Source organism: Dipodomys spectabilis, unplaced genomic scaffold (assembly GCF_019054845.1).
Source record: "Dipodomys spectabilis isolate Male_0828 unplaced genomic scaffold, ASM1905484v1 ptg000034l, whole genome shotgun sequence".
NCBI classification, from domain to species: domain Eukaryota; kingdom Metazoa; phylum Chordata; class Mammalia; order Rodentia; family Heteromyidae; genus Dipodomys; species Dipodomys spectabilis.
This window is the reverse complement of record NW_024870711.1, coordinates 2,676,966-2,691,794: the sequence shown is the minus strand read 5'-3', so window position 1 is coordinate 2,691,794 and position 14,829 is coordinate 2,676,966. Positions and strand designations below refer to the sequence as shown.

Here is a 14,829-nt window from a genome sequence, read left to right as displayed (position 1 = left end):
GAAAGAGCAGAAAATGCCCTTAGTTATCTCGCTAAAGTACAGACAGAGAAAAGGTAGAAACAGAAGGGGTGGGGCCCTGTCACGGGCAGGTCTTCCCCTAGGGCAGTATGGGAAAACCGTGGAAAATGGTCCACAGAGGAATCCGTAGGAGGTATGTGACTGTTCCCCTGGACAGATTTCCAGGTGGACCACTGGCAATGGGCCAGCCTCTCCTTCGCAGCTGCTGTCTCCAGGGACAAAGGAAAAATGAGCAGATCTCAGGGCTGTGATTAAACGCTGCCCAAATGTCTGGACCTCAGCTGGGCGCCCAGTCCCTCCCTCCCCGTCCTGGCCCCGGGTCTTCTTATTCTTGAGTCCTAGGGGTTGACAGACCCAAGGCCCCTGGTGCTGCTCACTTTCGGGGGCTTTGCTGTCTTGTTTTCCCCACAGACAGCCCCTCTTTCTCTGTTACACATACATTATCTTTGTAGCTACTGTCATCCCTTGCAGACCTGAAAGTGGGCGGGAATGGGGGATAAATAAAGATCCAGGCTCAAGTGGTAGAGAAGGCCTGCCTAGCAAATACAAGCACTCCACTCAAGCCCCATTACTGGCAGTCAAAAAAGGAAGGAGGGAGGGAGCACACGCCGTCTGGCCCAGAGAACTCTGAGACAGGAAGGGGAGAAAATCTAGAGCAGGGAACCATTTTAGTCTGGTCTGCAGTCTCCCCTGCTCCCCACGCTCCTGTCAGATAGATGCTACGAAAGCCACAAAGATTCAGTCAGAAAACTGTCTTAATCCCAAAGACACAGTGACAAAGGCACTGGTGCAGTGGTCTGGGGGTCGGTGACAGGCAAAATGTGGGGCCCTGTCCACAGAAATGTGCTCTTTGTTAAGCCACGAAGGCCCCTTTGTAAGATAGGCATGGTAGTATTTGCCTGTAACCCTAGCACCCTGGAAGCCATGTCGGGATGATCATGAGTTCAAGATTAGCCTGGGATGTATAGTGAGACCAACTTGTGTGTGAAAACACACAGACAAACCAAAAAGACTCCCTACTGCTCACAGTCAGTGAGGCTGGTGTAGGAAGGCTGGACTTGTTCTCCTCTGCGCCCTCCCGCCCGTGGTGGCGACCTTGCAGCTGAGGCTCCAGTGAGATGTGACTGTGTCACCCCCAGATCTCTCTCAGCTCTGAAATTCTCCAATCCCGTGGGCCTGATTGCTTTGGGGTTCCTGGAACTGGGCTGCATAAAATTCTGATTCTTGGGCCTGGGGCAGCAATCTGTGTCCCTGTCACTCTGTTCTGCTTGATGGAAGAATAGCAATAAGGATCTAAAGGGTTTTCATCCAGACTTTGGCAAACAAGGGCTTGAGGACCAGAATTTCTAGGAAGAAAAAATCTGTGTGTGTGTGTGTGTGTGTGTGTGTGTGTGTGTGTGTGTGTGTGTGTGTGTGTGTGTGTGTGTGTGTGTGTGTGTGTGTGTGTGTGTGTGTGTGTGTGTGTGTGTGTGTGTGTGTGTGTGTCAGAGAGTTCTAGGGTTTGCACTCAGGACCTGGGAACTGTCTCTTAGCTCTTCACTCAAGGCTAGTGCTCTTCCATTTGAGCCACAGTTCCATCCCCGGGTTTTTGGTGATTAAGTAGAAATAAAGAGTCTCAGGGCTGGGAAGGTGGCTCAGTGGTAGAGTGCTTCCCTTGCATCCACGAGGCCCTGTGTTCGATTCTTCAGCACCACATAAGCAGAAAAAGCCGGAAGTGGTGCTGTGGCTCAAGTGGTAGAGTGCTAGCCTTGACCTGAAGAGCTGAGGGACAGTGCCCAGGCCTAGAGTTCAGGCCCACGATCAACAAGGAAGGAAGGAAGGAAGGAAGGAAGGAAGGAAAAGAAATGATAGAGAAAGAGTCTCAGAGCCAGCCCTGGCCTGGCTTCAAACCTCAATCCTCAGATCTCAATCTTTTCCCCCCCTCTCCCGTCCTCTACCCCCAGACCAGGACTTGAACTCAATATCTAACACTTTCATTCATTGGCCTGACGATCTACCATCCGAGCCATGCTTCCATCTCCATTTTAGTCTTTTTAGTTGCCAAGATTATAGGTATGAACCACTGGCACTAGGCTGGAAATCATGAGCTTAAGCCATGCCTGCTGCCCTCCTCCACCAAGCTCCGTCCTCAGCAAATTCAGAGTTCCCATCTGGCTAGCGGTACCTGGAAGGCAGACACAAGTTCTCCTGATTTTGCTCTGGGGGCCACTGGAAAGAGCACTGGACATGCCCCGTGATACCCCAGGGTAGGCCTCAGCACCCCCTGCACTGTCCCACCCCACCCCCAATGCAGTTCTGCACTCCTCATCGCTAAGGAGCCTGCCCACAGAAAAGAGGAAATTGCAAAGGACTTGTGGCAAATACTGTATAAGTTATAAAAGGGTTTTAAGTTGAGCCAAAAATCTATCAAATTTAAAATAACATTTGTGCTTCATTTCATCTTTAGAGTGGACATTGGGTGTTTCTAAAGGCTCTGTCAAGCCAAAGTTTGGCAGATAGAAGAAAAAAGAATGTTCTTGTGATGGTTCATTCTGTTGCCTTAACAACCCTATAAATATTTCCTTAGAGCCCTGTCTTCTTGTTGCTGATGATAAACATTTTATTTTGGGGTTTTTCTTTGAATTTGCTCATTTCACTTCCAAATATTTTTGCCTAAACCTGTAGAAAAGGCTAAATAATAGCCGCCTGCACAGGTACAAGTTTGTACAAAAGAATTAGATAACGCCAGGTTTAGGATGTTCAAGAAACTTTTTATAGTGCTTTAAACCATAGGTTAAATGATAGACTGCTGCCTTCATGATCATCAGGATTAACTGATCAGATCTTTCCATTACTGGTTTATCTATTTATGTATTTTTCTGCTGGTACTGGGGCTTGCACTCAGGGCCTCTAACTCTTGCTCATTTTTTTCCATTCGAGGCTAATGTACCACTTTGAGGCTCAGTGCCACTTCTTATTTTTTGGTAGCTAATTGGAGATAAGAGTCTCACAGACATTCCTGCCTGGGCTGGCTTCAAACCACGATCCTCAGATCTCAGCCTCCTGAGTAGCTAGGATTACAGATGTGAGCCACTGGCACCTGGCTTTGCTTAGCTTTTTCGTTCAAAACTAGCACTGTAGCCCTTGAGTCTCACTTTTACTTCCAGCTTTATTTATGGTGGTTGATTGGAAGTTAGAGTCTCAAGGACTTTCCTGCCTGTGCTAGTTTGAACCTCAATCCTCAGATCTCAGCCTCCTGAGTAGCTATGATTACAGGCATGAGCCACCAGTGCCTGGCTTCTGTGCTAGATTCTTGTTGGTTTGTAGATGGATCAGAAGGGTACAGGTGCTCCAAGCCTGGCACACAGCGTTGGGAACACCCAGACTGAAGTGTCTTCTCCAGCTATTAGCACGCACTGGTGCTTCTGATGTTCTAGAAAGATGCTTCAGTCCTCAGAAGTCACCCTTCTCACCTGTGTTCATCATTGATCTCCGCCCCCACCCACCACTACCCACACCCCCCCCCACCCCCCACCCCCAGCCATCCTCCCAGGGTCCTTCCTTTCCCACTTTTGGCCAGTTGGTCACAGCTGTAGGAGGTGGTGTTTCTTCCTTTCATCCTTGTGACAATGTGAGCCTTCTACTTGGGCTATTATCCCTGGACTTCCTCAAAAATACTGCCTGGGGGGCTGGGAAGGTGGCTCAGTGGTAGAGCGCTTGCCTTGCATGCATGAGGCCCTGAGTTCAATTCCCCACCACCACATAAGCAAACAGAAAAAAGCCGGAAGTGGCTCTCTGGCTCAAGTGGTAGAGCGCTAGCCTTGAGCTGAAGAGCTGAGGGACAGCGCCCAGACCCAGAGTTCAGGCCCCACGACCAGACCCCCCCCCCCAAAAAAAAAAAATACTGCCTGGGCTTGGCGCTGGCGGCTCCCGCCTGTCATCCTAGCCACTCAAGAGGCTGAGATCTGAAGATCACAGTTCAAAGCCAGCCCAGGCAGAAAAGTCTATGAGACTCTATTTCTACTATTCTATTTCAAAAAGCTGGAAATGATACGTGACTCCAAATGGCCTTGAGCACAAAAGCTCAGGGACGCTGCCCAGGCCCTGAGTTCAAGCTCCAAAAAACCACTGCCTCCCATACCCAGTGTTAAGTGAGGCTCCGCCTGGCGCTCACTCAAGACTCATCGTCAGCCTCCCCCGAACTGTTGGCTGTGCTTTGATTTTTATTTTATTTTTTCCTAACCCACCACCAGTTCCCACCTTCCACCCTACAAGCACTTCTCCAGCCCTCTCAAGTCAGGGAGGAAAATTCCATTAGCACTTGCAGCCATGACAGAGAGAAACATGTAAGATACCCTTAAAATAATCCTCTCTTTTCTCCTCTGCTACCATTAGTTCTTGCAGAGCCTGACCTTTCTCTTTTCACGGTGCTGCAGGGGGTCAGGGCCGCAGGAATGAGCGCTGCCCGCTTGTCCTCATGCTGTCCCCCCCCCCCTCCTGTGCCCTAACGAGGTGTTAATCATAACCAGGTGTGAGAACACTTGGCTCCAGCTGCAGCAGAAGATTTGAACATTAAACAAAAAAGACAAAAATGCTCCTTGTAAGAACGAGTCACCCATGACAGCAGCAGCACGGACCTACAGAGCCAGTAGATGACCAGTTGAGATGGCATCATTTGTCACCATCAGAACTGAAGATGGACCTGAGGCTTAGCTCCGTGGCGGAACATTTGCCCAGCGTTCGTGAGACTCTGGGTAGATCTCCAGCAGCACCAGGGGAAAAAAAATTGGTTCCAGTTGTGCTTTTGCGCACTGCATTCCAGTTCCCTGAGTGAATGTAATCTACTGAAATTTCACTCGCCAACGCTGATCCAATCACGTCTTCTTCCCCTGGGTTCATAGTGGAAGCAGCTGAACTCAGGCCTGGAACCTCCCCAGGCCTCAACTAGGACCCTTCCGGTGTGGGCAGCAGAGAGGAGGGAGCCTGGGTGTTCTGAGGTGAAAGGCGGCGGCTCCCGCCTGTCGTGCTAGCTACTCAGGAGGCTGAGTCCTCGGCAGGGACGTCTGCGAGACTCTTATCTCCAGTGAACCAGAAAAAAGCTGGATGTGCAGCTGTGGCTCAAGTGGTAAAGTGCTAGTCTTGAACAGAGAAACTCAAAGACAGTGGTCAGGCCCTGAGTTCAAGCCCCAGAACTGGCACCAAAAAGAAAAGAAGGTGAACTCTGTGCTTGCTTCCGGTAGCCAGTACAGCTTTGCGCTGAGTCTGTCCGCCTGCCTGGGAGCCCAGGGACGCCCAGGCCTCTCCCCACCCAACCGCGCCTTCTCTCTCTCTCTCTCCCCCTGCTGCAGCACCCTGTCCAAGTGCTGCCATGCCATGGTGGCTCTCATCTACCCCTTCAGCTGGCAGCACACCTACATTCCTGTGCTCCCGCCAGCCATGATCGACATCGTGTGCTCACCCACGCCCTTCATCATCGGGCTGCTGTCCAGCTCGCTGCCGCTGCTCAGGGAACTGCCGCTGGAAGAGGTGAGCCCCACCCGGCCAGCCCCCTCTCTTGGGGCCCGGAGGAGTCCAGGGACAGCGGAACTGCAACTTGGTCTGTAACCGCCCCCATCGGGGCTCCCTGACCTTTGGCATCTGCAGGTGACCTGTGAAAGCCAACCTAGGTCAGAGCCCTAATGTGCCACCTGCCCTGCCTCCCCTCCCCCCTGCACTGAGGGAAGAAAGCACATGAAGAGCCAGCCAGAACCAGAATGTGCTGGGACTAATGACAGTGGACCAGGACTGTGTCCTTATCATAGGTCCTTTGGTATATCAGTCCCAAAGGACAGCCATCAAGCCAGGCATGCTAGCACATACCTGTAATACCAGCACTCAGCATTACAAGATCATTGAGGCAGGATGATCCTAAATTTTTGGTCAGCCTGGTCTGAATAGAAAGTCCCTATCTAGCCAGGCACTGGTGGTATATACCTGTAATCCTAGCTAGTCAGGAAGCTGAGATCTGAAGATCATAGTTCAAAGCCAACCCTGGCAGGAAAGGCCATGAGATTCATCTCCAATTAACCACCAGAAAAATGGAAGTGATGCTGTGGCTCAAAGACCCTATGTACACACACACACACACACACACACACACACACATTCACACACACACACACACACACAGTTTCTACCCCTCTGTCCTAGGGAAGGACTGATCTGCAGTCTATCTCAGGATACTGCTTCTTTAATTGTCTGAAGGCCTGGCTTTGTGCAGCCTCCTGTAATCCCCTGCAGCCAAGAACAGGCTCTTCCACCGGTCTGCAACAAGCAGAGGCCAAGCTTTTCGAGCTGAGGTTAGGGTGGCCATCCAGGCTCCTGGGCTTCCTCCCCCATGGCCAGCCTTCTACACTGGAGTTGGGGAGAGGGCGCCATCTCCTGGTCCCTGTGTTTCCACCCGCTGAGGAGGGAGAAGCTGGGGTCAGTGTGGACGCCCTCCTGTTCCCACACTGCAACATGCAGAAACCACAAATCCCCCCACCACACACACACTGCTCCGGCCACCTGGGGTACCAAGAAGGAAGAAGGCAGGACCCATCTCCAGCAGCCCTAGTGGTAGAACTCGCCCCTCTTTCTGCCTGACAGGTGCTCGTGGTGGACCTCATCAACGATCGCTTCCTCAGACAGGTGAGTGAGAGGATGGGGAGCTCCGCCTGCGCTGCGCACCGCTGCACGCCTCTGCGTGCCCGGCTCTTCCTTCCTGCCCCACTACAGAGAAGCTGAGACTATCACAATACCCTTTTTCATTCATTCTTTTTTTTTTTTTGGTTGGTCATGGAGCCTGAACTCTGGGCCTGGGCGCTGTCCTTGTGCTCTTCAGCTCAAGGCTAGACCTTTTCCATTTTTGCCACAGCACCACTTCCCATTTCCTGGTGGTTAACTGGAGATGAGAGTCTCACAGAATTTCCTTCCTGGGCTGGCTTTGAACCATGATCCCCAGATCTCAGCCTCCTGAGTAGCTAGGATTACACAGCATGAGCCACGAATACCGGGCTCATTCTTTCTTTTCTAAAGGCCCTCCAGGTAGGCCTTCCCATAAGCCAGACCAGAAAGCTAGCTTTCCCAGGACACTGGCGGCTCACGCCTGTAATCCTAGCTATTTGGGAGGCTGAGATCTGAGGGTCACAGTTGGAAGCTATGTGGGAAAGTCTACAAAATTCCATCTCCAATTCACCAGCAAAATCCTGGACTGGAGGCATGGAGCACCAGGCATGAGTAGGAAAGTAAAGTGAGCCGGGCGCCAGTGGCTCACGCCTGTCATCCTAGCTACTCAGGAGGCTGAGATCTGAGGACCAGGGTTCAAAGCCATCCTGGGCAGGAAAGTCCATGAGAGTCTTATCTCCAATAAACCATTAGAAAACCAGAAGTGGCACTGTGGCTCAAGTGGTAGAGCGCTTGCTTTGAGCTGAAGAGCACAGGGACAGTGCCCAAGCCCAGAGTTCAAGCCCCAGTACCAACACACACACAGGCACACATACACATAGATGAGCCTGTGCATCACAGGTGCCATGGGATCAGCCTGCCCCGTGGTGTAGCAGAGTGTGATGCTAGCCAGGATGCAGGCATTACCCAAAGGCGCCTGCACTGGGGCCCACTTGCTGCTTCTGCTTTACAGATGGAGGATGAAGATTCCATCCTGCCCCGGAAGCTTCAGGTGGCCCTGGAACACATTCTGGAGCAGAGGAACGAGCTGGCCTGTGACCTGGACGGAGGGCCCCCGGGCTGCACCTACGGTAAAGGCAGCACTTGCGCCACGAGAGGCTGGGGGCAGCTGCAGCGGCGCCGCCCATTCCCACCGGGCAACGCCAGAACATGGGGCTGAGCATCAGCCTCTGCATCTGGACTTCATTCCAACAAGGAATTGTGGGGAAAATTGCCCATCACTCCCATCTTGGCCCTATACTATACATATAAAGGTAGGAGAAGAAGCCTGGCACCAGTGGCTCACGCCTGTCATCCTAGCTTCTCAGGAGGCTGAGATCTGAGGATCACGGTTCAAAGCCAGCCTTGGACAGGAAAATCTGTGAGAATTACCTCTAATTAACCACCAAAAAGCTGGAAGTAAGGCTGTGGCTCAAATGGTAGAGCACCAATCTTGAGCAAAACCAAAAAGCTCAGGGACAGTGCCCAGGCTCTGAGTTCAAGCCCCAGTTCTTGCACCAAATAAGTAAATGGGGAAAGACACAGTTGGCCACCGAGGGAATTTCCGTGGCTGCCGTCATTCCCTGCTTTGTTGAGCGCCAGCCAATCATCCGTTCCCCCGCCCCGCCTCTCTGTCCTTGCCCAGGCCCGGCGTCCAGCCCCTTGAATGCGGTGGTGTCCGAGGCCTTTGTCCGCTTCTTTGTGGAGATGGTGGGCCACTACTCCTTGTTCCTGACGCCGGGCGAGCGGGAGGAGCGGAGCCTGCAGCGGGACGCCTTCCGCAAAGCCGTCTCCTCCAAGAGCCTGCGCCGCTTCCTGGAGGTGTTCATGGAGACCCAGACCTTCCGTGGCTTCATCCAGGAGCGGGAGCTGCGCCGGCAAGATGCCAAGGGTGAGGAGCCGTCCACGCTGGGGCCAGAGAGCCACCTATGCCAGCATCCTCTGGAGCCATAGGATGACCCTGAAGAATGGCTTTCCCACCTCTCCCTGCTGCCCTCCTGCTCCTCCTGCTCCTCCTCTCTGTCCCCCCCCTCCTGCTCTCTCTCCAGCAGCTGCTGATGGATGAGCCGGAGAGAATCGGTGCTCCTCTGCCCCACCTGGGCAGCTGGCCTCTTCACCAGCACCAGCCTCTGCCTCCTGCTCTGCTTGAGGTTTTGCATCTCCTCCTCCTTCCCTGCCATACTTCCCGCCTCCTTTCCACCTCACTTCTAGGGATGGAGGACGGGATGAGGAGGAGACCAGGGGGGAAATCACTGCAGTCTCTTTTTGTCCCTTGTCTCAGAATCTAAAACCCCTCACACAAGCCGGGCAGGTACGGCAGGCATTCTTGCAGAGCCCCTCCTTAGAGGCTGGGGAACACCTGGTCCCAGGCCTGAGTGAGCTCTGATTACACTAGTTAAGTCCCCAAAGTCCAGTATTGCCGCAGCCCTCCTCCAGGACCGACAGGGCAGCCACGCCCTGCGGGTGGTTTTAATATGGGGTCTCTGCGGGTATATACAGAAGGAAATTGATGAGACTGGAACCATCCATGTGCCTCCTTACAGAGTTGGGTTTTTTGTTTGTTTGCTTGTTATGCTGGTCCTCTGGGACCAAAGCCTGGGCGCTGTCTCTGAGTTTTTGTTGTTGTTTTTGCCAGTCCTGGGGCTTGAACTCAGGGCCTGGACACTGTCCCTGAGCTCCTTTAGCTCAAGGCTAGCCCTCTACCACTTGAACCACAGTACTACTCCCAGCTTTTTCTGCACTGAGGAATGAAACCCAGGACTTCATGCATGCCAGGCAAGCACTCTCCCTCTAAGCTACATCCCCAGCCCCTCTGAGCTTTTTTTTTGTTTTTTTCCTCAAGGCTAGTGCTCTACCATTTGAGCCACAGCTCCACTTCTGGCCTTTTGGTGGCTAATTAGAGATCAAGAGTCTCAGACTTTGCTGCCTAGGCTGGCTTCAACCCCTGATCCTCAAATCTCAACTTCCTGAATAGCTAGGATCACAAGCATGAGCCACTGCCAGCAAAAGCTAGAGTTCTTTTCGTTGGTGGTAGCAGTGGTTATAGAGCTTGAACTCGGCGTTGTCACTGACCCTGAGCTATTATGCTCAAGACTAGTGCTCTACCATTTCCAGCCACAGGTCCATTTCTGATGGTTAGTTGGAGATAAGAATCTCACCAGCTTTCCTGCCTAGGCTGGCTTCAATCTGTGATCCTCAGACCTTAACCTCCTAAATAGCTAGGATTACAGATGTGAGCCATCAGTGCCCAGACTAAAGGGTAATTTGTTGTTGTTGTTGTTGTTTAAATAGAAGAGCTGGGCTGGGAATGTGCTCAGTGGTCGAGCACTTGCCTAGCATGCATGAAGCTCCAGGTTCGATTCCTCAGTACCACATAAAGAGAAAAACCCAGAAGTGGTGCTTTGGCTCAAGTGATAGAGTGCTAGCTGTGAGCAAAAGAAGCTCAGAGACAGTGCCCAGGCCCTGAGTTCAAGCCCCAGGACTGGAAAAAAAAAAATGCTGGGGACATTTAAGTGTGTTTACTGAAAGCAGAGGCCCAGAAGATTGCAAATTTGAAGTGAAGCAAAGTTATCTCAAAACTAGGAAGGTGGCTCAATGGTAGAGCGCTTGCCTTGCATGCATGAGGCGCTGGGTTGGAGTCCTCAGCACCACATAAACAAAAAGAAAAAAAGCCGGAAGTGGCGCTGTGGCTCAAGTGGTAGAGCGCTAGCCTTGAACTGAAGAGCTGAGGGACAGCGCCCAGGCCCAGAGTTCAGGCCCCACAACCAGACCCAAAAAAAAAAAAATAATACAAAGTGGCAAATCCCCAGTTTCAGTCATCACAACACTTCAGGCTCACCCCTGGAATCCCGGCTACTTAGGCTGAGATCTGAGGATCTAAGTCCAAAGCTTGCCCAGGCAAGAAACTATGAGATTCTTATCTCCAGACAACCACCAAAACAGAAGTAGAGAGCTGTGGCTCAAGTGTTAGAGTACCAGCCTTGAGCAAAAAGACTAAGGGACAGCACTCAGGCCCTGAATTCAAGCCCCAGTACTAGCACAATTTAATGAAAGGTCACAGTAACACAGAAGGAGCTTCCTATCCATAGAAAATCCTTCAAAAACCAGGTAGAGTTAGCCCTGGGAGCCTGGGAGATGGCTGACCCAGCCGTCCAGGTCACACATGGCCATGGGATTCCCAGAGGACTTCTCCACTTGTCCCGGCCCCGGACAGAATGTACGAAGAAGGGGGAGGGCAGTGAGTTCTCTGCTGACTAGTTCATCATTGAATCCTTGTCGTTGGCACAACACGGACCCTTGAAAAGCGTTTGTTAAGTAAAACGAGCGAGCCTGTGGCTTTCCAGAGATGGCTTTGGCAGAACTGGGACAGTATCGCAGATCCTCTAACCTCAGGGTCTAGAGAAGCTGATCACTCACGCCTTACCCCGTGGCGAGGAGAGTTGTGTAGCAGCACACAGGAGAACTCCAACTGACCGGCTGTCTCCTATCCCCAGGTCTGTTTGAGGTCCGAGCCCAGGAGTACTTGGAAAGCCTTCCCAGCGGCGTGCACAGCGGGGTCAACAGATTCCTCAAAGGTCTTGGTAAGATCTCTGCTGCCAGCCTCCCGCTGGTAACTCATCTGTAATCCTAGCTTACTCAGGAGGCTGAGCTGTGAGGATCAAAATTCTAAGCCAGACAGACAGACGTATCCAAGGACTCTTACCTCTGATTAAGTAGCTAGAAGTGGAAGTACGGTTCAAGGGGCAGAGCACCAGCCTTGAGTGAAAAAGCTAAGCAAGAGTTCAAGAACCTGAGTTCAAAGCCCAGTACCAGCGTGCACATGTACGCGCACGTGCAGCGTACACATACACACACACACACACACACACACACACAATATATGCCTATAATCTTGGCTACTCAGGAGGCTGAGATCTGAGGATCATGGTTGAAAGCCAACCAGGGCAAGAAAGCCCAGGAGACTTTATCTCCAACTAAGCACCAGAAAAAACGGAAGAGGATCTATGCCTCAAGTCACAGAGTGCTAGCCTTGAGCATGAAAGTTCAGAGACAGGGCCCAAGCCCTGAGTTCAAGCCCCAGTACAAGGCCAAAAAAAAGAAGAAAAATAATAATATAGGAGGAAATTTTTGAGCAAAGTACATTATATGCATATATGTAAATACCACAATAAAACCTGTCTATACAGTTAACATGCTAAAAAAAAAAACTTTTTTAAAGGCTCTCACTGGGAAAGGGAGGATGGGGAGAAAGTCAGCGGGAAGATTGGCGAGATCAAGGCCCCAGATGGGTGAGGAGGGACCTTCCCATTGGCCATGGGCCGTGGAACCTGTGCCCTGCGTTCTAATCCTGTTATCATAGTGAAGACATCCTTCCTCCTCCTTTAGTCTGAGTTAGAGCCTGAGTAGCGCAGGGTGCCCTGGGGCCTGCTATCCATACCATATCCAGATGGCAAGGGCAAAATTGAACTGGCCTAAAAAAAATAATTGTACAGGGGTAAACGCACTGTATTAAATATGTAAGGTCTCATCTACGTGAGTTTGATTACAGAAGCTAATAAAGTATTCTCTAAATAAAAAAAAAATTGAACTGGCCTGATGAAAATGTTCTTCTCATTTTCCTTTTCAGGCAATAAAATGAAGTTTCTTCATAAGAAATAATCCTCAGCCGGGTGCCTGTGGCTCACGCCTGTAATCCTAGCTACTCAGGAGGCTGAGATCTGAGAATCACAGTTCAAAGCCAGCCCGTGCAGGAAAGGCCGTGAGACTCCTATCTTCAATAAACCACTAGAAAACCGGAAGTGGCACTGTAGCTCAAGTGGTAGAGCGCTCGCCTTGAGCTGAAGAGCTGAGGGACAGCGCCCAGGCCCAGAGTTCAAGCCCCATGACCAAACAACAAAAAAAAAAAGGAAATAATCCTCAGCTCTCAGCTCAGCTTCAAGGGAAAAGCCACAGCACTTTGAGAACATTCTGGAAGGTTGGGCCCTGGGCTGTCCCTGATCCTGGGATAGAGACCCGGATGGGTGCCAGCCACTAGACAGGGCCTGCACACTGCCTGGAGCAGTCTGTGTCCCGCAGGACACTCTGACACCCTGGAAGGGAACCCCAAATGCAAACCGTTGTTACTGTGGTCTGTTCTTTTATTTCACCTTAGATATTAAAAGGAAGAGAAGTGTTTGGGATTTCTTTTTATTTTGCCAGGGCTAAGAAAAATCTCTCCTTTACTTTGTGGATGAGACTTGAAGGAGGAAGAGAAGAGGTGGGGAGGAATAGTGGCCAAGGAACAGGACTTGGTGAGTACAGGGGACAGGTGTAGGCTGAGGGGAGACAAAAGGGAGAGCTGACCATACCTGTGTTCTCCATGCCCATAAGTTCAGGACTGGCCCTTCCTTGGCTGGTGTGGGGGCCTGGATCAGACGAGGAATTCAGCTGCCCAAGCCACCGGCTCTTCTTTACTGGTCAGTGGCGCCACCTGGTGGCGGAGGATTTTCCCAAGTGACCTTGACTTGCTGCCATTTCCCCTTAGCAGCCACCCAACTGCCCACGCCCCTACCAGCCCAAGACTTTAAAGGGACGTACAAAAGAAGGAAGTCTTGTCAGCTCTGTTAATAAGAAGTCTTGGAGGGTCCTACAATGTATAATAGTGCCTTGAGCTCGCCTTGTGACATTTAAGGCCACTCTTAGGACTTCATTCCCATCTCGTTCCAGGACCCAGTCAGCACAAATGATATCATATGCATGCAGGATAGACAGGAAGGACATTGGTTGGGGAGGGGCAAGATAATTGAGGTAGCTTTATTAGACTTGTGCACCCCAAAGAGGCCTGGCCTCAGGCTGAGATGGCCCCTGAGCCAGGGGGTAGCCATAGTCTGAGAGTTGTCCTGAGGGACCAGTGACAGTAGGGACATTGCAAGAACCCCCTGGGCTCTCCGCAGGTTCTCGGCAGGCCTTGGGGCGGCTTCAGCCTTTGCACATCCCTCTGCTGGTCACATGGCTGCTTCCAGTAACCTTGACAGAAACAGAAGGGATAGCCTGGGGCCCAGACAATGGCCCAGGAGGCCCAAGCTGCCTAACAGAGGCTCCCTGACCTTGGAAGAAGAGGTTCTTGGGAGTGGGGGATAGAATACAAGAAAAATTAGAACGAGGTTGGCCACCCTACTACACTAGGGTCCTAGACACCCCAAAACTAGCCAACAGCTGGGATGCCTACTGAGATTTTTTTTTTTTTAGGTGAGAGGATCCCATAATTTATATCCCATTCTCCAAGGCTCTCCATAATAGTAGGGACCAGGCTATGCATAACAGTTAATCTGAGGAGCAGGCTGGGATGTAGTTCAGTGGTAGAGCACTTGCCTAGTGTGCTGGAGGCTCTGGCTCAATGCCAGCATAGGGGAGAAAAACCAAAACCTGAAAGGGACTCGGGAGGTGGCTCAGTGGTGAGTGCCTGCCTTGCCTAGCCCAAGGCCCCGGCTCAACTCCTCACCCCTGTCGAGGGAAAACCCCCCTGAGTAGGTTTGTGTGGCTGGGGGAAGGGGAGAGGCTGGGGAATATGGTAACTAATCAGCTCCTTGGATTAGTAATAGTGACATTCTGTATATTTTTATATTTCCAAAAAGATCACTTTTATTATTTTGGAATACACTTTTCTTTTCTAACTTATTTCCTATTACATTGTTTACTTAAGACCTTCAAGTGAATAAATATACAATTTTATCAACATTCCTAATGGTCGTATAGTATTCTGTTTTTTAGATATATTGAAAGTAACCTCACCTAGGCTGGAAGTATAGATAGTTCAAGGATCACAGTCAGAGGCCAGTACTGGGCAAAGAAGCACAAGACTATACCCAGAAAATAATCGAAAAACCAGGCGCCAGTGACTTACACCTGTAATCCTAGCTACTCAGGAGGCTAAGATCTGAGGATCGTGGTTCAAAGCCAACCCAGGCAGAAAAGTCTGTGAGACTCTTAGCTCCAATTAACCACCAGAAAACCAGAAATGGCGCTGTGGCTCTAGTGGTAGAGCGCTTGTCTTGAGCTGAAGAGTGCCCAGGCTTAGAGTTCATACCCCACAGCAACAACAAAAAAAACTTTAGTGCTAAAACTTGAGTGGCTTTGAACTGTGATCCTCAGATCTCAGCCTCCTGAGTA

The 14,829-nt window shown here is 51.1% G+C and overlaps 1 protein-coding gene across 1 annotated transcript in view; it reads left to right on the top strand.

Annotated features, from left to right (window-relative positions):
* Dennd2a (DENN domain containing 2A) overlaps positions 1-14,375 on the top strand; it is a 74,283-nt gene extending 59,908 nt beyond the window's left edge. The window contains exons 15-21 of the mRNA XM_042677259.1: positions 5,346-5,523; positions 6,625-6,666; positions 7,655-7,772; positions 8,327-8,572; positions 11,175-11,261; positions 12,308-12,341; positions 12,604-14,375. Of these exons, the coding sequence (XP_042533193.1) occupies positions 5,346-5,523; positions 6,625-6,666; positions 7,655-7,772; positions 8,327-8,572; positions 11,175-11,261; positions 12,308-12,339 (703 nt within the window). The 3' untranslated portion in view covers positions 12,340-12,341; positions 12,604-14,375. The remainder of the gene's footprint in view (positions 1-5,345; positions 5,524-6,624; positions 6,667-7,654; positions 7,773-8,326; positions 8,573-11,174; positions 11,262-12,307; positions 12,342-12,603) is intronic.
* Positions 14,376-14,829: the final 454 nt, after the last annotated feature.